This window comes from Protopterus annectens, chromosome 7.part0 (assembly GCF_019279795.1).
Source record: "Protopterus annectens isolate FY-2018-M chromosome 7.part0, PAN1.0, whole genome shotgun sequence".
NCBI lineage: Eukaryota > Metazoa > Chordata > Ceratodontiformes > Protopteridae > Protopterus > Protopterus annectens.
In genome coordinates, this window is record NC_056739.1 from 1,705,510,574 (window position 1) to 1,705,533,999 (window position 23,426).

Genomic DNA, 23,426 nt, shown 5'->3' on the forward strand with positions numbered 1-23,426 from the left:
ACACCAGAGCACAGCGCTCCCTTTGGTAGGTATCCAACCATGCATATGCAACAAATAGAGCATCCAGAGAGGCTCAATGAATACAGGAATATGCAGACAGTCTCAAAACCCTCTCCCTACACTTACAGGCTGCTGAGCTCTATACCTGGCCTACAAAGCATCCCCTGACCATGCTCAGATAGACTCACAAAACAGACCACCCTAGGGATCTAAACCTAGTCTGCATGCCGTAAGGAGGGACAGATGGTACAGGTCAAGACTACCCCTTTTATGAAACTGCTTCCTATCCACATCAAGCAGAGCTCTTTCCCTAACCCAAATCAAGAAAGAGCAACTGTTTACCCCTAGACTGGCACTCAAGTCTCTAATAGAGAAGAGGCAGCATGCAAATGCTCGACTCCATGATGCCCAAACTCCTAAAACAAACCCTCAAGTATCAAACTACCAAATACATTTGGGAAGCAAGACTAGGTTTCAAAAGGTCAGCCACAGGTCATTAACCTAGTAATCACCTACAAAACCATGGAAGTACAATTCTACTATTACACTTGTCATTAAAGTTTTACTTCCCACCCAGATCTGGCTGGGCTTTTAAACTGCCCACCCTTTCTGTACGCTTGGCTTCTGAAGCACCTCCCATTCTCATGTGCTCATTTTACTGGGCACTGACAAATCAAACCGCAAAAGCCCCCCCCCTTAGACTGTTTAGCAGTGAGCCTGTTTCATACCATCCCACTCACTCAGCACATGCTGCAATAACGTCAGTATTAACACCCCTTCCATCTCACTTTTAAAATCCACATCTGGGACTAGACAACCACTCACAGGACAGTCTGGCAACTGTTTCTCAGGAATCAGGTTGGGACTAGTGTTTCAGTTTTGCTCCTAGTGAGAGAAGGAGCAAAGGAACAATTCATGACATTCTTTGCGATTACCAATCACACACACACACACAAAAAAAAAAAAAAAAAAAAAAAAAAAAAAAATGGTTTTAGGACCCGGCTCAGGACTAATGCTACCAGGTGAGAGAAGTACAAAGGGCACATATAATTCCTCCTGGTTTCTGTTTGAGCAGTGTGCATTACACTTCAAGGGGTCTGGGTTGGTTGCAGTTTTGGCATGAACCCTCTCTCCATGGCCTTTTTGCAACTTGGCTTCCTGTTGTCTCCAGCAGTTATAGGTTCCAGGGTACTTAACCAAGAGAAAACTGAAAAATGTACTTAACCCATCAACACCTAGGCTGATAACAGGAAGCAGCTTGGAGATTGCTGTTCCCTTCACCAGAATCAGAGTAGCACTAAACAGCTTCTGAGCTGTATGCAGCTCTGCTGAGGGCAACGCTATCTCAACTGCCAGACAGATTTGCACCTCTTGCTATCAATAACCTCAGAGGGGCTACTTCTCCCTTGAGCCCACATTAATAAGCACCTGGAATCATGGGCTTTCAACTGCCAGTTTGGTTAAAACAGTCATCCAGAGACAATGTTGCAATTGTCCGTTACTAAACCACCTACTATATAAAGTGTGCGAGAGAGAGGCAGTAGAGGTTATTGGAGGCAAAAGTCTCAAATGAATTAAAATTGTGATCAGGCTGTCAGTAATACAAAATTCCACACTACATCTATCACACAAAACTGACACCACAGATCTATATATGCGGAGGCTCTTAAAAAGTAACCTAAACACAAATGCGCCCTAAATGTAACCCATATGAAAAGGAGTATCCCTAGCAAGTACCCACCATGAAACATGTACTCATCACACTTAGTAACTCGTACCAAAAGCCCATAAGAAAAACCTCCATACTGAGAAACTTTTGGACCCCCCCCCCCAAGACCTAGGTAAGGAGAGTGCAGCAAGTTGCCTATTTAGTTGCAGGAATCACACTTTACACATACAATGTCCTTGGCACTACAAGTACACAGTATACAGTCACCGTACACGTGGCAGTTAACTTGAGACATGGCTCCCTGGACTACATGAAGAGAAAGATGGGAGTTCTCAGAATATATGTCACAGAGGAGGTTATGAGTCTAGCCTCAACTTATTGCATTCCAAATGAAACCTCCAGGTGCATGTACAGTTAACTCCTACAGACACCTATAGGCTTCAAATATTGCTCGGTCATATTTGCATCAATAATTCTAAAACCAAGCTGTGTACAAGATTAATAGATTTCATCTTAAAGATTACACAATAGCAAACTCAACTGCATTAATTTGCCCTCCGTCTACTGCAGGTAAAGAGATGATGCATAATTATGACATTTGCATAGATACAATTCATATTTTTTTCTAAATATCTCAAAGTTCCTCAACCTCATATGAAAGCTCCCAGCTAGATGAATAAAATGCTACTAACACTGTGTGTGTGTGCGTGCGCGCGTGTGTAAGTAACTTGAGTGGTTGCAGAGATGTTACAAGCTTACAAAACATTACAAATGTAATAGGGTGTTTACTGTGACTTATAAAATTCACTTTAAGACCTAGAACCTAAAGAATACTGCCACTATAAAAATAGTTTGTACTGAAGGGTTGGCATTTATACTTTTCATAATCCATACGGTTCCAAAGGCAAGAACTTTTAGTTATGTACTTACCATAACTTTAGATGTTTGGGATCCATCTCGCCTACATTCTGTACTGATGGGCTCGGAGCCGATCCCTCGGCACGCTTATGCTATAGAGCGAGGCCTCTTATTGGCTGAGCTATCTTTATCCCAGGATGCACCACCACTAATCCCCCAGATCTTGTTTGTCCGCATTCATGCACACATGCACAACTTGTTTATATAACATTGTTAGATGTTTCAAGATGAAACAGGATTCGGACCTTCTGATATCCTCTGATCTCCAAGGAAGGTGGAAGGAGGGTGGGTTATGGTAAGTACATAACTAAAAGATGTTATGTGATCCTATCTCGCCTACATTCTGTACTGATGGGACAGCGTCCCTAGCACCTAAATCCTGGGTGGCTCATTGGAAAACACTCCTGAACACTGTGGAACCAAATGAAGCTCGTCCTCTAGATGCCACATCCAATTTGTAGTGGGAAATGAAAGTGTGTGGGGAAGACCATGTAGCTGCAGCACAAATGTCACTAATGGCAAGCTTGGAATGAAATGCTATCGAAGTAGCCATAGCCCTTGTAGAATGAGCTTTGACAGAGGTGGTAAGCTCTTGGTTAGAAAAGGAATAAGCTTGAGTAATACAGTCCCTGATCCATTTGGCAATGACCTTTGTGACAGGTTTGCCCAATTTATTGTCTGCAAAGGATACAAACAACTGATCTGTTTTCCTTGTTTGTTTGGTCCTGTCTAAATAAAAACGCAACTGCCTGTGAAAATCTAGTGTGTGGAATATGAATTCCAAAGAATGGAAGTTCTAACGATTGTTGTAAGCAGAAACTAGAACAAACTTTAGGGACAAAGGAAGGATTTGGCCTGAGAGATACTCTGTGATACTCTGTCTTTGTGGAAAACCAAGTACGGGGGGTTTATTGACAAAGCTTGAAGCTCTGAAACTCTTCTGGCAGAAGTAATTGCCACCAGAAAAGCTGTCTTCCAGGATAGAAACTTTAGATCACATGTAGCCGCCGGTTCAAAGGGGAAGGAAGTCAAGGCGCGTAACACTATATCGAGATCCCATGGAGGTGCAGGATGAGAAATCGGAGGTCTTAATAGAGCAGCACCTTTCAAGAAGGTCTTACACAATCTGTTGCTCATTAAAGGTGGGTTTATGGATTTGTGAAAATTGGAAATCGCTGCCAATTGGACCTTGATGGTAGAGACTGAAGAGCCTTGATTGAAAAGAGAAGTTAAAAATTTTAGTACTTCTGCCACGGGAATAGAGATGGGGTCCAGGCCCCAGAGTTGAGCCCAAATAGCAAATCTTTTCCATTTGCTAGAATACAGTTTCTTTGTAGCAGACTTATGGGCCGAAGATAATATGTGTACAACCTCTGGATCCAATGTATGACTCCTGACTATAGTCGGAAGAGGAGGAGCCAAGCAGTCAATTTTAAGGTGTGCAGGGACTGGTGGAATAGTCCCGACTGATGAAACAAAAGATCTGGGATCTGATCCAGGAACCATGGACCTTCCAGAGCATATTTCCGAAGGTAGGGAAACCATACTTGACGAGGCCAGTAAGGAGCAATTAAGATCATTTTGCTCCCCAAGAGAGATGCCTTTTGAATCACCCTGGGAAGGAGAGGAACTGGAGGGAAGGCATAAAGCAAGCCTGTGGGCCAAGGACGGACTAGTGCATCCATGGGGCTCTTCCCCGGAGCCGGGGTTAGAGAGAAGAATTCTTTGCACTTCGCATTCAGAGTCGTCGAAGAGGTCGCAACACGGAACTCCCCATTTGCTGAAAATCTGACTTGCAACTGTCATATTCAGAGACCATTCGTGAGGAGAGAGGATGGTTCTGCTCAATCTGTCAGCTATCACATTGGACTTGCCCGGTATGCGAGTAGCCACTAGAAAGCGTTTGGTCGAGACTGCCCATTCCCAAACTCTCATGGCTTCTCTGCAAAGAGGATAGGATCTGGTCCCTCCCTGTTAGTTCAGGTACCAGACAAATGACATGTTGTCTGAGTGAACGGCAATTACACCCTGAGGGAGATAATCGTGAAGGGCTTGAAGGGACAGAAGTACTGCCCTCATTTCTAGGATGTTGATATGAAGTAGGGTCTCTTCCGGGTGCCATTTGCCTTGGACTGACCTGCCCAGGGAATGCCCCCCCCACCCCATCTGGGAGGCGTCCGTGGTCAAAGTGGCCGCGGGAGGAGGTAGAACAAAGGGTCGTCCCTGATCCAAATTGGAGGGCACTAGCCACCAGCAAAGGTCCAGTTTGCAAGATTCCGTGATCCATATGAGGTGACAGAGGGAGTTCCTGAAAGGACCACTGAGCTGAAAGAAGCCACTGGAGAATTCTCATGTGCAACCTTGCCAAGGGGACTAGAAGAACCGTGGCGGACATGGATCCCAATAGCTGCAGGACCATCCTGGCTGGAGCTTTGGACCTGGGAAGTAAGGCTCGAACTTGAGTCTGTATGGTTTGTATTCTGTCTGTAGGTAGATAGACCCGCATTCGGTTTGAGTCCATCTCTACCCCTATGAATCTTATTCGTTGAGATGGCAGCAACACAGACTTTGGCCAATTGAAGGTGATTCCAAGGGAACTGCCCAGTGATATAGTGGCTTGAAGGCTCAGCAGTAGTAGATGCCTGGAGGTGGCAGCTAGTAGCCAGTCGTATAGATACGGAAACACCTGGAATCTTAGACTTCTCAAGTGAGCAGTCACGATTGCCAAACACTTGGTGAACACCCTGGGGGCTGTGGTGAGACCAAAGGGCAGCACACGGAACTGAAAATGACTGCCTCCTAGGCTGAAGCGCAGATGTCTCCTGGACGCTTGATGTACCATGATATGGTAATAAGCGTCCTTGAGATCTATGGAGCACATCCAAACACCCTTCTCTAGCAATGGGAGAATGGTTTGTAGGGTGACCATTCGGAACTTGGACTTTCTGACTGAACGGTTTAGGATGCTGAGGTCCAAAATGGGCCTAAAGTCCCCGGTCTTTTTTGGCACCAAAAAGAATCTTCAAGTCCCTAATCCGATCTGGTCTGCGGGGACCGGTTGGATGACTCCTTTTTGCAGCAGCTTTGAAACTTCTGAGGCTGCAGTATCCCGTTGACTGGGTGGAGGGTCCGGGATTTTTTTGGACTGAGGGGGGGAATGAGAGAATGGGATGGTGTAACCTCCGGCGATAATTACCCATCGGTCCTGAGTGATACCTTCCCAGGTTTTTAGGTGCTTCGAGAAATGACCCCCGACTGGCTCCGGAGCTGCACAGTCGGGCAATCCCTCAGGGACTGTGAAAGGCTGAAGAGCCACGAAAGGACTCCGGGCTCTAGTGTTGCGAGGACCTCTGCCGCCTCTGGGACGGCACCTTCCGGAAGAATTTCCCCCTCTCCTGCCTCTGGAAGGGGAATCCTCCTGCTGAGAGGGGGTAAGGCTTCTGAGATCTACGGAACCACATTTTCACTCCTCTTTTAGCCTTGGGATAAGGCCGAAAGGGAGTGGAAAATCGTGCCCCTACGGCAGTCAGAGTCTTACCCTCCTGTTCACAGCGGGTCAGTGTGTCCTTTACCTTGGGTCCAAACAGGGAGGACCCATCAAAGGGGGCATCTGCAAAGGAAGACTTAAAGGCCTCCGCGAAATGACACAGGCAGAGCCAGGCTTGTCTCCGTAGAGCAACGCCTGTACCCGCTGCTCTACTCGCCCCTTCGGCCGCATAAGAAATGAGCCTCATGGACGAGGTTGAGATGGACGACATTGTAGCCAGTTGAGAGCCAACCATCTGGGCCAGCTCCTCAGGCAGGTTACCCAAGAGGGTATCGGATAGTTCTTTAATCAGATCCCTCTGAAATCTAGTAAAGTGCGTAAGGTAGTTCAAGGACCTTAATGTAAAGGCCGCTGAACTCAGGGTGCGCTTTCCGTACCGATCCATGCTCCTAGACTCCTTAGGAGGATGGATGGACGTCGAAGCCTCTGCTACATCTTGCTGGGTAGCAGATGCCACCACCAAAGCATCTACAGCCACACCTTTAGTTAGAAACTCTTTTTCAGGGGATGCCGAGAGGAACTTATTCGGACGAGCAGGCACTGGTTCCACAGAGTCTGGGTGTTCCCACGCCCTTCGACAGATCAAATCCAAGAGCTCATCGAAGGGCGGAGACACCCAGGAGGCGGAGGGCTGAGCCCCGAAGGCCTTCAGGAACACAGACTCATCAGCAGAAGTAGGTTTGGACTGCCAGCCGCCTCGTTGTTTTATGGCTTCCAGGATGTCTGCAAAGGAGACATCATCCGAGGACGACTTAGGGGACCCCTCTGCATCATCGAGATCAGTGTCTGATGTAAGAGACTCATCAGGGGAGTCAACGTGCTTCCTCTTGCACGATCTCTTCCTGGGGGTTCTTCCGAAAAGGCTTCAGAAGGACCTCCAGGAGGGGGAGAAACCCCAGTGGGGATAACCTCAAGCCCCAGGGCTCCGCTGTCTAAGGACAGGGGGACTGCCAAAGACCCAGTCTCAATATGCAGGGAAAGAGCTGGGGAGACCATGGAGGTAGCCAAGGAAGATTTGGCTAAGGCACTCCTCATAGCCCTGAAGGCGGGACCACCAGAGTCCTGGGAGGGTCCCACCTCTGTGGCCATGACAGTGGACGGCACTCCCGCCGCCAACGCACCAAGAGGGAGACTTGGGACCGAAAACATCAATCCCGAAGCCTCCCCCCCAGGGCCGACGGAAGAAGTCCGTGTACTGAACTCCAACCCAAGAGCCGGAGTTGGAGCAAGGGTCGGGCCCGACCCTAAAACCTCCACCGGTTCCACCAGCACCGGCTCCAACGGTGCCAAGGCTGTTGGAGGAGGAACCATAGTAGGGAAGTGGACCATCGGCTCCGAAGCCGAATGGGCTGGAGCCGAAACTAGCTTTTGGAACACCGGAGACTGGAAGAATCTTAGGAGTACCCTGTCGATGTCCGAATCAGACATCTTGGATGACCTGGAGGATACCGATTGGGCCCGAACCGATTTCTCCATCGGCTCCAAAGGACTCTGGGACCGGCTCTGAATGGACTCTACCACTATCGGCTCTGAGGGAGATCTCAATGCAATTTCCCTCGGTGCCGATAAGGACTTCGGCTCCGAGGGGAAGAGTCTGAGCCGGTAACCCTTATCGGCTCCAATATCAGTGGAGCCGATGAAGGTGACCCGCCTCTCGATGCCCCAGTCCTCTGCTCCGAAACCAGAGGGGTCAAGGCTGGAGGCATCGAGGCAGACCGTTCCGCCCTCGGCTCCGAAGTCCGTGGAGCCGATGGAGAAGTCTGCTTAGATTTTTTAGCAGTCTGTTCCGACTGACTGGTCGGAGCAGACGCCTTCTTCTTTTTTGAAGGAGAGGAAGATAAAGCCTCCTCGAAGGATGGCTTAATTAACCCCTTGAGGATTCATTTGTTTTTCCTCTCCTGGAGGACTCTTGATGAAAAGGCGTGACACACGCTACAAGATTCTTGTAAGTGCTTGGCGCCTAAGCAATAGACGCACGAGGAGTGGTCGTCCGTTATGGACATTTTATAACCACACCTCGTGCACTTTTTAAACCTGGAGGGTCTATGCTCTTTGGACATACTACTTTCGAAAAACAGTACCTGTATAAAGAGAAATACAAACTAAATAGTTCAAGAACAACAATATAAAAGTTTTTTTACAATACAGTGACCAAACCACACAGAAAGAGAGAGTCAAGACCCTCTAACTTAAACGGGCACTTGACCCACAAAAGAAACAGTAGTAGGAAAGAAACAGGGGAAGGCCCCTCTAACTAAAACAGGAAACCTTCCCTGACTAAAAAAACACGAATTTCTCAGCAAAACTGATCAATACACACTCGTATGACAACAATAGCTGTTAAAACAGCTTTTGGGTTTAAAGCAAGCAAATTTCTGACAGGAAAAAGCCTAAATAAACAGTACTTAGCCCAGCCAAGTTGAGACCACGTCTAAGCTTGTAAGCGGCAAACGAGATCTGGGGGATTAGTGGTGGTGCATCCTGGGATAAAGATAGCTCAGCCAATAAGAGGCCTCGCTCTATAGCATAAGCGTGCCGAGTCGGAGCAGAGGGATCGGCTCCGAGCCCATCAGTACAGAATGTAGGCGAGATAGGATCACATAACATCATCTGTTTGAAATTTGAGGACATAATTTGATTCTGTCAAAAGGCTTAGGCTCCACCCATTGGAAGTTACAGTGCAAACTTCCCAAGCTCCACTGGAGTGAAGGAGTTAAGCAGCATTTTACTTTCACCTAGGATGCCACACTATGAACAAAAAAGATGACAGACTAATTGTGTCAAAGAAGGCAAGAGTATATAACTGCCTGAGAGAGAACACAGTAGATGGCCCCAATGGCTTTGCCAGGGATGGCCTGCATCTGCCCCTCAGAAAGCTTTCATATACTGGCAAAAACTTTATACCCACATATATCCCCCTAATGCCACTTTAGGCAGTATACAAAAGCTTCCAATGTAGCAAAACAATTAGGAAAATATGAAGGTATTACTACTCAATGCTAGGAGCCCAACCAGAAAACTACAAGCCTTACAGTCAACTCCTTACTCTAGGATGCATCAATATGTGCATAACATTTGAGATCTGTTGAAATCTCGTATCAGTTAAAACACCTACCATGCATTCGGATCTACGTCATTAGATCAAGATGCAAGAACCAGTGTCTATATTCATTAACACACAAAACTGTACCTCCACGCAAGCGGGTTAATGACCTGAAATTCCAAGCCAAACTTACCATTAACAAAACTCCGTACCACATCATATATAGACAACTACTGGAGCCCCTCAGCCCATGATCCACCTTACATGGACACCCTAAGCATTCAGCCAAACACCATTCAACTATCCCTCGTTTAACTAGAAAAGTTCCCAGGGACACCCTCCCCATACTCAAAAAAGACCATAAATCAAACCAGTCATTCACCAAAAGGCTGAAGGAAGCATTCTCCAATAACTATCAGATTACGCCTAAGCAAATCTATTACAGGAGAGGGAATGACCTGGCAAGTTTTCCCTTCCTCCCGTAGGGCCCACGCTATAAATGCAGAATTCAACACCAAATTCTATAAATATATAAACAGCTGCACAAAAACATTTGCACACCCCCCCACTAAAATAAATATACCACCATGTTAAAAAAAAATAAACCCTTATGGTGGAACCCTAAAATAAACAGACACTGCAATGGAGAAAAAAAAAAAAAGCCCACGACACAAAACAAAACTACACAGACTTAACTCTGCAAATACCAAGAACACATCTGCCCAAGGTTAACAGAATTTCAGACGCGGATTAAATTCAACCAAATTTAGATACTAGGTAAAAATGAGAGAACGGTCAAAAACCTCAGAATTTGTTAGCATCTGCACCTATCCCTCAAATCTCCCAGGAACATATCCTAAATGCACTATCAAAAGCCAAGAGCATGGCTTCTTTGGACCAGATAACAAACCAGGATCCCTAAAGCAAGACCTACCAAACCTCCTACATGGGGCTTTATAATCCTAGTTTCCAAACAGGGGTTGTACCAAATAAAGGACTAAAACAGTCATCTCCAGTCACAAAAGGTAGAGTGCCAGATTTGGACAACTATATACTTAAGTTTGACCAGCCTCATCTGAGAGGATTGTTAAAGCATTAAAGACACAGGAAACCTACAAAAACATTGATAAGAGCCAGTTCAGTTTTGTTAAACACACATCTGCCTACACAACTTTGTTTAACTTCTTTGAGGTCACCAAAGCAACGAAGGGAAAAAACTGTTCTTACAGTATATCTGGACCTCACAAAAGCATTAAAATCTATTCTCCATTCATAATGAACTCATCCAGTTAAGTGTAAATCCCTATGCCACTCAATAGACAGCAAACTGGCATCCAAGAAATTAGGGAGGGAGGATCCACCTCTAGCTAGAAACTTGTCACTAGCAAGGTAACCTAGGGCTTGGTCCGCCAGCCATTCATTTCTGGCATTTCTCAGAGATAAATGCAAATTTTGAGGGCTTACAGCTGACTGCAACCTAACCTGTGTCATAACATCTCCAAAAACACAAGATCCTTCAAAAAGGCCCATCACAAATAGCCGGCATCAAAAACATGGCCTAAACTAAATGCTAAAAAATGCACTCTCATATCCTTTAGTAAACAGGAAGTAACTGCAACTATCTTGTTGACACCAAAAACTGACCAGCAGCAAGGAACCTGAAAAGTCGATTTGACCACTGTCGCTGAGGAAGTCCTTATTACTCAGCAAGGGTATGACATTCCAAATCTAGGGAGGTGATCATTCACCTGCATTCAGGCTAATCAATGAATGTGTTTGGCATGTAGAAGAGGAAGGCCAGTCCAGAAGTTAAGTAAGCCTCTTACTTTACTCCAGCAGTACCTAGTAGCATCGACTGGAAACTGCAAGAAAGTTCATCCACTGGTTGGTACCACTGTCCCTTACGTTCAGAGGAACATGTAAACACCCGTTCCAGGGCTCTAGCTATTCATATTTATGATACAAAGGGGTCTCACAATATTAAAGGAACATCTCACCTAGCTTACACAACACTTCTGCAAAATACAGGGGCCTTGGTACTACCTAGTAAAGCTAGAAACTCCGTGGGAATGCATAAACTGCTGAAGATCCTTACAAATCAATAGCCTAAGTAATTATAAAAACTTATTGGAGTCAGAAATCCAAAGTTCCACCAACCCACGACTCGACAATTCAAAGGGCCGCCCATGTCAACACACTCAGGACATATCTTCAAGGTGACAGCCAGAGGCATGCCTTCTTACACCCCTCTTCTTTCTCCATGTTGTAGGAACACTAGTGCCACAAAACCAACACGGACTCAATTAATGCACTTGGATGAAAGGCTTAAATAAACCTCCCAAAGTATCTACATCTTTGTGGCAATGCTCTGACCTACTGCCAGAGTAGAAGAGGTGGGCCTTCATGCCAGTCTCCATAAGCACTCAATGGGCACAAAGTAGGTATTAAAGGCTTCTTTGTGGCATTTACAAAAAGGAGTACAATCTATTTTTGCCAGTTTCTCATTCTCTGCTGCTTCTCAAGACATTACAGCTAAAGCTCGTGCAGATCCTAAGGGTCTGTAAACCACAACATTTAAAGGTAAGCAAACTAGAGCACTTTAGTGGTAGCTGGGAGTGTAATCTGAACTATGCAACAGGCAAAAAAAAAAAATAAATAAAACTCACTTTCACAGAGCTGTGAAATACTACACACTATCAGGCCATGAATCCCAAATGTACAGGCAACTTGCGAAAATGCCAGATCAAACAAAGGACTAAACCAACGGTGGATCCAGCCAGGAGGGTCCTCTACTAAACCTGTATTTTTTTTCAGTCATGTAACTGAAGGTTTCATTTTTCATGCCCCTTTATCTCTGAACTTGTGAAAGTCCACTGCTATCCCCCAATCCACTTTTCCAGCCTCTGTACATCTTCAAATTCAGTCTCTCACCAAAAGATAATCTTCCAAACAGGTTATAAAATTAATGTAAATGGGGACCCAGGTAGGTTAAGCCTGGCAAAGCAAAATTCTCATCTGACTTACCCAAGCACCAGCTTTACAGTAGCCCAGTATTTCATGCACGACAAGTTCTTGCTTAATCAGAAGACATTTATAGTACTGAACAGCACATTTCTGTGCTATATGGAAACCAACCTGTTAAAAAGACTTAAAACTAACTAATGAAGTCAATGACCAAGGAAGACTTAACAGAACAGACAAATGGCTCCATTCCATAAATGTATTTTATTGGCCAGACATACAGGCTAAAAGATTTCACTGATCTTTTAATTCCTTCAATCTTCTGATCGCAGATTTCACTGTGACTGCAGATGTTGTGCTGTAAAATAAAGAACAAGCCATCAATATTACACCATAAAGTAAGGTGCACTTAACTCAATACAGTAAAGTCACAAAGAACTACTCGTCTAAACTCAATCTGCTCTACAAAGTGGAACTGTGTGGCAACTCGCTGTAAAACAGTATATGTGCAAAAGGAATTGAAACAAGTGTTAGAGTACACAAACATTACCATCGATTAAAATAGACAGATACACTAACAGCAAAGGGTGAATTTTTCAAAGACTTGAACTTCAAGCCCCCTGCACCCCAACCCCCCTTGATACACAACTCCATGGTTGCACAAAAGTGGAGGGGGGAAAAAAAAAAAAAAAAAAAACAACGATATACCAAATGTTGACCATGTAAATCAGAACGAAACCACCACTGAGCAGGAACACTGGGTTAACAGGGACAAAACCTTGGAGCATGCCAACTTCAACCCCCCCCAATATACACCACTTGCCAACACTATACACTAATCAAAGACTTCAAAATACTGGGAAAGGGCATATTCCTCCACACTTTGAATAATTCCCAAAGTGTGGAGGAATATGCCCAATCTCCCACACAAGCGACCATGTCGATTTTAAAGACTCTAGACTAATTGTGTGTAGCTTACAGGTGCTGCAAAAAAATCAATCCTGTACTGGCCATCCAATTTAAAGGTGTACATGGATAATGTGGCAGCCTCAAAGATGCTGTAGTTTGAGATTTGCTTTCTGAACAAACACGCCATGAAAGAACTAATTTTAGTAATTACGCAGAGATCATCCACCCAACTAGAATAAGCAAGCGAACCCTGCTGCCAAGCAGCAGTATTAGGAACTATGCTACTGCAAAGCAAGTCAGCAGACTGACCAATGGCTGCTTTGTCTAGAATGCAGAGTTGTATTTACTTTTCCTCTTTAGAAACTGATGAGGGTGAGTGAGTGTGTGTGTGTGTGTGGGGGGGGGGGGGGCTGGATGAAATACAAGAGTTATCCATCACAGCCCTGGGCTCACCACATACTACTACACAGCTACAAAAGCTGGAGAGAAATCAAACTTCAGGTTTATTAGGTTTATTTCTCCAGTAGACTACCACATTACTCTGACAAAGGAAAAACCAGCACCACTCATTTGACATTCTACTGTACTTTTCTCAATAAATTGTAGGTCAAAACCTCCAACTACTTTCTTCATAGTTCCAATTCTCTCTTGCCAGACCCTTTCGTTACTATTGCTATCCAAGAAAAATCTTCATAGTTCCAATTTTCTCTTGCCAGACCCTTTCATTACTCTTGCTATCCATGAGAAAAAAGCTTCTTCTCTAAACTTGTTCAACCTTGCTGGGGCTCTAAAGGCACCAAGTTGGCAGATGACCTTCTCATTCAAGTGGTCACACCATTCTCAATTGCTTGAAGAAAACGTACAAAATTCAGGAGATAAATGTTTGCCTTCTCTCTCAGCAAACTCCCCAGTAACTCACTTATATTCTCCTCTTACTCCTTTACATTTCTCTCATCTGCAAAGCTTCACTTTAAACCCCTACTCTGTTTTACATGCTTGGGGAGGGGGGTAAGACACCTCTGAAATTACTCAATAGAAAAAAAGATTCATGGCTTTACATAAGGTTAACAACTCACTGATATGCACTTATCACACCAGTGCAATGACAAACCAACCCCAGCCTAATATTACTAAACAATATTGTGTCATTTATACTAAATATAAAGTCTTACACTTCACTATGTGCTTAAATTTGAGACAGATTTCCTTTTACATCGCAAGTTTCTTCCATGCATTTAACAGAATACATTTTTGCTGTATGCATCTTGTTTTTGCCACACTGGCCCAGGATGTGGCTTGTAAGGGGATCTTCAAACCAGTTCACTTACCTGGTTAAACAGAGGCAGAAGACACGTATACATAAAGGCATACACAACATGGCAGCAGACAGCCAAGGCATACACTTAACGAAAGACTTGCTTTCTTTGTCACAGGTACAGCTAGCTGGAATTGTGTAAATTATATATCATTGATGATAATCAAAATTATTTATACAAGATGCTTGTGTTACAAATGCATGTCATGTGTATATCAAATTGCTTGTACAGATGTGCTTGTTGAAAAGGTATTTGCAAAGTGCTGTTTGAAATGTAGCCACAGTGTGCCCTACTGGAAGAGAACAGAAATGTAGATGCACGACTGTAAATGTTTGAATGTATATATTTTAACAGTGGAAACTGGAATATAGGAGGTTAACCTCAGTCCAGCAAACTTTAGAAAAATATCTGAAATTAAAATTACTTTATAGACTAGGCCATAAAGTTATCAGACAGGTTTCAATGCAGCTAGAGAGACTAGGCCAAGGACATGAGGATATCTCAAGGACTGGTAGACCTTCCATGGGGTCTAGTAAGATTACTATGGCTGTATATACTCTGCCTACCATCTCTTGAAGCAACTGGGATCCAAGCTAAGCACAGCCTGACTGCAAAACACTTGCAAATCCGTTTGGTCTAAAAAAGACTTTTAGATTCTTACACACACTGCCGGGTCTTCCTACAGATTTACTTCTTTTAAGAAAAAGAGAAAGTGTGTTCACCTTAGGAACAAATATCCAAAAAATTAATACGCGGTCAGTAAGTCAAGTTAAAATAGATTAAACTAGGCCACTAACACCCCCCCCCCAAACTGAAAAACAGACAACACATTCCCCCAATACCAGAAAGCCATCTGCATAGCCATATACTAGATTATGAACTCTGCCTCAAGCTGGGGGTGGGGCCTATAATACTATCCCCGTGTGACCTCCAGTGAAGACCAAGTGTCGTTCAGGTCATGTAACAGGAACTGCAATGACACCCTGAGGACAGTGCACTAGCCACTTTCACAACCAAGTAATATGACTGACATGCATTAAGATAGCTTGGCTCCATATTCTCAACTCCTTACAAGACCCATTGGTCCCAGGACCAATTCCAAGTGATCACAAAGTTGACGTTGTGACAAGCTGGGAAGCCCACCTCGGCAAAGAATTATAGGTTCATAGGTTCATACTAGGCTATCTGCCCAAGGGCATTTATAAGCCTAGCCCATAGTTATGTGGCTTTAAGCCACCTTTTTGAATATAAAAAACTATGCCTATCATTTTTCTGTGTGCCTCTCAAGCACAGTGACTGAAGTAACCCCCTGGTACATCTTCTATCTCCATCCATTGGTCAAGAGATTCCTCTTGAAGGCCAGCAGCCGTCTGCTCCTGCCTCCACAGTACTGATTTGTTTTTACAGCATAGGAGTCTCTGGGGTGAATCTGTCTGTCCCTCCAGCACGTTCTATTTATAACCGTGTCAAGGTTTAAGTCTCCCAATTACATGTGTTGATACAGGGAAAGCAGCTACTTGGGGATCCAGGACTGTGGAAGCAAAGAGGGGAACAACCATGAAGCCCATTTATATCAAATGTCAGCTGGAAAAGGGTTAAAACTGCTGTCTCCACAAGGAAAAAGCTATTGGGGGGGGGGGGGCAGTCTGGAAGTCTGTTTGGCCCTCCAGCAAATCCTTGGAGTAAGGGATTATGTAGCAGTGACTCTTACGAGGAACATAAAACGACAATTAGCAGAAGCCTTGCCCCAGAGGTAAACAATGGCATAACAGTTTTAGTGTCTCTGTTGTGAGCATCCACAGTTTGAGATCAGAATGGGGTTAATCAGCAGAAACCTTGCCTCACCTGATTTTTTACCAGCTAGAGCAATCCCTAGTATCAGGGAAAAAGGGAGGCCATAAAAACAGGATAGCAGCCCATACCTCAACTGTATGTACACACGTGCTTACAAATATACACAAACTATTACGCCATGAAACAGAAAATACAAAACACTGAGCCTTGAAATCTAGAAAAGACTGAACGCACAAAACTGACTACAACCCCAGCTACAAACCGGAGATAAAAGTGTTATCTTGCTAATGTTAGTGTTAGGGAAAGGATTTTTAGTAGCAATGTGAAGGCCTCCGGCAAAGAGCAGGTAAGGGTTGGCTTACAAGAGTAAAGGTAGGCAGAGTAAAACAGATGATCAGACATATAAAAAGTCAGGGTGTAGGAGAAGTTAAGTAGTACACAGAAAACAGAGGTAAGAAACTACACAGCTGCTAACTTACACAATATTTTTTCAGAAGAAAGGATTAAAAACCCACACAATACTGTTCCTTACTGGCAAGTAAAGGGTGGCAAAAATCAAACCGCATACTAACAGAACAGCCTCAAGGCTTCCTACTGATTGAAAATACAGATAACTTCTTCAATCATTACCTACATTTTCTTTCAAAATCTACAATGATTCAAGACTGTGACTAAGGACATTCAAAATAAATAGCCTTGAAGCCAATATATCACAGTGTAAGGGGGGAAAAGGCCACACAGTACTCCTGAAGGACAGTTAAAAATTGCATTAATTTCCATGACAAAGCCTGAGAAGTCTGTCAATTGTATATGAAAGTTAATCAGCAATACAGAAATGGATATGCAGAAGGCAGCAGTGCATTATGAGATAAGTAGTAAGCAACCTGGGAAAAGGTAGGCTAGAGCTGTTGGGTACACTCAGTCTTAAGAGTCACAGCTATACAATACCAGATCAATTCAACTTCTCCTAGCCCTTAAAATATATTGACAGGGAAAGGAATAAAAAGAATTTCAGTTGCCTGAAGTGTTGACAAGTCAAAGCCCCAGATTACATTTTTTTTCAAAACTACATAAGCAACTTATTTTCATACAGTGGAGAGAAGACTAAAAAAGCAATTTTTTGTCAGGTACTCCACCACAAATGCACCCACAATCCTGCTACTTAGTATCCATTGCAAGTTGCATTCTGAGGTAAGAAGCAATCTCCAGGGTACTGCAATCTTGATCTTTTATCACTCAGTGTTTTTACAACAGCTTTGATCAGTAGCACAGAAGAACAGCGACTCACTGTGATAAAGCCCTATATGTGACCCAGTGGACCCTTGCTCAACAGCATTGATACAGGAGGGGGAGGAATGGCAGTAAGCTGCCAATGTCTGCTAGCAGCTTCGTTAGGATGATGTGCATGGACAGCAGAAGTCCTCATGCACCTAATGATGGTAGCTATCACGGAGCTGGCAAGGCTGCCACGAGGGGAAAGAAATTAGGGCATACCCCCCAGGAACAATAAAATACTGCACTAGCATTGGACATGGATCAGACTGAGACCTAGGGGAGGCAAAGGTGAGTGATAGACCCAATGTACAAGAAAAGGTGCTGGTGACAAATGGTCAGCTGTGGGGAGGAAAAAACAAAAGTAAACCTTTAATTCTCCAAGCTAAAAAAAAAAATAAATAAATAAAAACAAACAAACCAGGGACAATGAGATGAAGACTGCAGATTAGAAGTTTTCACAAACTGCTTTAGCCACAGGCACCAGCAAGCCTCAGCCAATCATCAGACACTGCAAACTCATGGGGGGAGGGCAAGAAATTTACTGGAAAGCAGAACACAATTTACTGGAAAGCAGAACACCTGTCGAATGTGCAGAAACAGATTACATAGACACTCCATATTCAGTGGAATGTTTGGACTTTAAATTTAGTCTTTCACTGGTTCAGCTGTAATGTGGTTGTGTGTCAAAAATACAGCGACAGTTGAGAGATCCACAAGTAGAAACATTTGGACATTACGTGCCACTATGTACACCTCAGAGATACTTGCAGGGCACCACCCCCTCCCCCCCTAAAGGAGAGAACTATCCCAGCGGAGTGTAGCCTCCCAGACATCTCAAATGCGCAGGTGAAAGCTGCTCTCTCTAAAGCTAAAAACACAGCATCAATGAGACCGGATGGTGTCCCCGGCTGTGTGCTACACGAGCTCAATGAGGAACTAAATCCGCACACAAGGCAGCTGTTTAATCTCAGCCTTACCACAGGATACGTGCCCAGGGAGTGGCGTACAGCAACTGTGGTCCCACTCCACAAAGGCAGTGCATCTACGGACCCTGGTAATTACCGCCCCATAAGCTTAACAAGTCTAGTCTGCAAAGCTATGGAGAGGATCATAATGGAACTCATAAACAAAGATATAGGGGACTTGCAGACATTGGACCCGACCCAGTTTGGCTTTGTAAAGGGCAGATCATGCCTTTTGAACTTGGTCGACTTTTTCGAAACAGTCACCAAGGCCATTGATGAGGGAAAGGCAGTCCATACAGCTTACCTTGACCTTGCAAAGGCTTTCGACACAATACCCCACTCGGGTATTGTAGAAAAACTTACCAGCTTAAATGTAAACCCATATGTCACAAGATGGGTTGCAAACTGGCTTAAGGACAGAACCCACAGGGTTAGAGTTGCTGGCGCTATGTCAGACTCCAAGCCGGTCACAAGTGGTGTCCCACAGGGCTCGGTCCTTGGCCCCCTATTGTTCGGCATCTACTTCTCAGAAGTACAGGCCAACATGGGAGGACTTTGGCTGACAAAGTTTGCAAACGACTGCAAACTGGGCGCCATAGTGGAAAGTGCATCGGACACAGATATCCTTCAGTGGGGACTCACGGAAACCGATAGCTGGTGCCAGAGCCATGGCCTGAAGTTAAACGCCAAAAAATGTATAGTTATACCCTTCGGGAAAAACAAAGGTAACCAAGCTACTATATAGGTGGCAACCCACTAAGCACAGAAGAGGTTATCAGGGACCTGGGGACCCAGGTTGACAGTGGCCTTTCTTTTGACACTCACGTTGCTAAAGAGGTTAAAAAGACCATTGCCCACCTGATCATGAAGGGATTCACATCCAGATCTAGTGAGGTCATTGTTCCTCTGTACTCTTCAGTAATCAGACCAATGATAGAGTACAATGCCCCATTCGGGATGTATCTCACCAGACATCTGCAGCAATTGGAGAGACCCCAAAAGTTCCTCACCAAAAGGATAAAGGGACTCCAAAATCTGTCATATGCTGCCAGATTGAAAAAACTCCAGCTCTATTCAGTCGCATACCATCTGCTAAGAGGTGACATGTGCCTGACATACAAGGCCATGTCCAACCCGGAATTAATAGAAATGCTTCACCTCAAAAAATCCAAATCCACCAAAACCACTAGAGCAAGCGACAAACCTTAGCACGGATATAAATAGGACATGCTGGAGGGATAGATTTATCACTCCGACTCCCTATTGCTGTGGAATAAAATCCCGGTCCATGTGAGGCAGAGCACCTCGCTGGCTCTGTTCAAGAGAAATCTTGACCTGTGGATGGATGGGAGATCGTAGGTTTACCCCAGGAATCATCTCTGTGTCACTGCTGGACAGAGGCACAACAAACTAATGTGCACAGTTTTTTTCATATAAGGGGTGGCGTAAGCCACAAAACTCTGGGCTAGGCTTATAAATGCCTTAGGGCAGATAGCCTAGTATAAACCTATGAACAATCAAACGTTATTCAGAATCAAGAGTAGTATGCTATACGTCTCAAAGATCCAACTTAGCATTTTACAGAATTTTTCACCTTTCAAAAAAGGAAAGCACAGCTGTGTACACTTACCATAAATGTATTCACTGTTGCAGTCATTACATTTGGGTAATCCTGCTGACAGGTTGCCCTCAGCCGGCCTGAATTCCAAAGTCTTGGGTCCTGCGTCGGCTGCTGTCGCCCCTTCCCTGACGTCAGGGGTATAAAAGTAGTAGCCGCCATTTTCTTTCAGTTTCTTGCCCCAGATGTCAGGTGCCCCCGAAAAGGGTAGCCAAACTTTATATAAATACACCAATATAAAATTTTACCTTCATCTATAAGCAAATAGACCACACATAGTAGTATAAAATCAGAGAAGGAAAGATAAGATCCAAAAGAAAAAAAAAAAAAAAAAAGGGAAAAGGGGGAAGGCGGGTGGGTAACCTGGACTGCAACAGTGAATACACTCAAACATCTACATTTATGGTAAGTGTACACAACTGTACTATGTTCTGTGTGTTTCACTGTTGCAGTCATTACATTTGGGTAGAGTCCCAAAGCTATGGTTGGGAGGCTGGAACTAGACAGCTGTAGGAGTGGCTATGGGGTCCTGCAGAATCTGCGGCGGCAAAGCCTGCCCTGGATTTAGGAGTGGAGTGGCAGATGATGATGCTTTGTAAAAGGTGTGCACTGAACTCCAAGTAGCTGCCTCTAAAATGTCTCTGGTTAGTACTCCCCTGAGAAAGGCTGCTGAGGTGGCTGCAGCTCTGGTGGAATAAGGCCTAATTCCCTTAGGCACACTGGCTTGTCATGGTGCAAGTAGCAGAAACGAATGCAGTGTCCTATCCACTTAGAAATAGTCTGCTTTGAGATGAGCCTTCCTTGTGATCCTGCAGCATATGCCACTAGTAACTGCTCTTTCTGAAATAGATTTTACTTGGACAGAACCAAACTGTGCATGTCCAAAGAATGCAGAATTCTCTCCCCCTTGTTCTGTGTATTTGTGTAAAAAGTAGGCAGATGGATAGCTTAGTCAAGCACCGCACTGGACACTACTTTAGGCATAAATGTTGGGTTTGTCCTCAGGGAGACCCTGTCTGGATGAAAGGTTCCACAGCCATGAGCGCCTGCAGCTCTGAAACTCGTCTTGCAGAAGTAATTGCTAAGAGCAGCACTGTTTTCCCAATATACAAACTTCATGTCAGTAGTAGCCGCTGGCTCAAAAGGAGGTAGGGTGAGCTTTTCCAAGACACAGTTGAGGTCCCATGCAGGTATTGGTAGTCTCCTTGGGGGCCGTAAATTTTTGGCTTCTCAGGTACTGCCTTAAGGATGAGAAAAAAGTGGCTCTGTATTGTAATGAGCAGAAATGGCAGAGGCATGCATTTTAATTGATGAAAAGGATAGACCTTTGTCCAGTATCTCAGTTAAGTATTGCAAAGTCTGAGGAATATTTGGTAGTGCTGTTATCAGTTCCTTGTGCCTGGTTCCAGGCATAGAATCTCTTCCATTTTCCAGCATAAGACTTTCTAGTACTAGGCCTTCCAGAATGACATCCATCACAGCTTTACTGAGGTGTTTTTGTAGGACTACATTATCTGCCATGCTGCCAAGTTTAATGTCCCAAGTTGGCTGTGCATGATCTGATTGCTTTGCTGGGACAGTAGTGAAGGTATTTGAGGTAAGGTCCAAGCTGGGTATAGAGATAAGTTACTTAGCACTGGATACCAGTACTGGCGTGGCAAGTCTGGGGCAAAGTCTGGGGCAATCAGAATCATCGTTGGCTTTTCCTGTCGGACCTTTAGGAGCACCTTGGGGAGGAGAGGCAGTGGAGGAAAGGCATATACTGATAGGGCGTCCACTTTCCATGCTTGTCTGTGATAAGTCCTTGTGCAGAATCTTTACAGTTGGTAGTTGAGAGGGGAGGCAAATAGATCTATGTCTGGGCATCCCCATTTCCTTGTTATGCTGAAGACTTGTGGATTCAGCTTCCACTCTTGGGGATCCATGAGGTTTCCGCTTAGTTCATCTGCCAGAGTATTTTCCTTTCCTGGCAGAAATTGTGCCTGCAGATGTACTTGGCAAGTCAAAGCAGTGTCCCACATTGTCATAGCTAGTCCGCAAAGGGGGTAGGAACGTGTGCCCCCTTGCTTGTTTATATGCCACAAGACCGTGGTGTTGTCGGTCTTTTAAATCAGTAGTTGTACCGGATGAAGTAGGTCCTTGAAGGCCGTCAGGGCATTCTGAACAGCTAACATCTTTTTGATTGATATGTAGATGCATTTGGTTTGAGAACCATGTGCCTTGAATGCATCTTCCTGCCATGTGGGCTCCCCAGGCACAGTCTGATGCATCCGTTGTTAGTGTCTGCCTGGAGGTAATGTGAATGGCTGTCCCTTGTACTGGTGAAAAGCCTTTGCCCACCATCGAAACTCCTGTTGCAGGCAGGGAATGAGAGTAATGACAGTTTCCAGGCTGCGGCAATGTTGAGTCCAAACACTTTTTAGGTACCATTGAAGTTTCCTCACATGCAGTCTTACATCTGGAATTAGTAGGATGCAATGAAGCCCAAAGCCTGCAGAATTTTTCTTGCAGATAACTGGGTCTTTGTTGCCAACATATTGAAATAGGTAGTCAGTTGCCTTTGTCTGGTGTGAGATAAGCCACCTGGGCAGTTGTATTCAAGCTTGCACCCAGGAATGTAATCTCTTGTGAGAGTACTAGTTTTGATTTCTTTTTGTTGACTGTGTACCCTAGGCAGGTTAGAAGTCTTTTCACAAACGCCAGATGTTGAAGAATGTCCTTGTTCTCTGCTTGAATGAGACAGTCGTCCAAGGAAAGAAATACTTTTATTCCTCTGGTCTGCAGAATGCAATTACTTGTACCAGTACCAGGCACTTTGTAAAGAACCTGGGCGCAGTAGATAAGCCAAAGGGCAGTGCAGAGAATTGGTAATGCATTCAAGTCTTAGGTATCGTCTGCATGGTTGTCTGATTGAACATGCAGGTATGCCTCTTTTAGGTCTAAAGTCACAAGCCAAGCATTCTTGCCCAGCATGGGCAGAAGCTGCTGCAAAGTCAACATTTTGAATTTTGGAATATCCAGGAAAGTGTTCAGAATAGATAGGTCCAGTATTGGCCTCCAGGCCTTGTCCTTTCTGGGTACCAAGAATAGTCTTAAGTAAAAACCTTGTCCCTGCTCTTGCTCTGGTACTTGTTGAAAGGCCCCCCATGTCCATGAGGGATGAGACTTGTTTGAGCCTCTGCCCATTGATTTTTTGGCAGATCTGGCCAGCAGTTTGGCTTTGGCAGAGTATGGAAATGGAGCTTGTAGCCTTGTGACACTGTTTAGAACCCACTTGTCCTGGGTTATGATGTGCCAATTTTGAGCAAAAAGTGCTAATTTTCCCCCTAAGGGTGCTGCCAGAAGATAAGTGCTTGGTGCTGGCAAGGGGAAGTCATCGAGACAGTTTTCTGTACGTTTGTGATCAGTCTT

General features: G+C 44.6%; 1 protein-coding gene across 1 annotated transcript in view; it reads right to left on the reverse strand.

The window, feature by feature from the left end:
- Window positions 1-12,383: 12,383 nt before the first annotated feature.
- Window positions 12,384-23,426, reverse strand: part of RPL37A (ribosomal protein L37a) — a 41,265-nt gene continuing 30,222 nt past the window's right edge. The window contains exon 4 of the mRNA XM_044078226.1: window positions 12,384-12,496. Within this exon, the coding sequence (XP_043934161.1) occupies window positions 12,433-12,496 (64 nt within the window). The 3' untranslated portion in view covers window positions 12,384-12,432. The remainder of the gene's footprint in view (window positions 12,497-23,426) is intronic.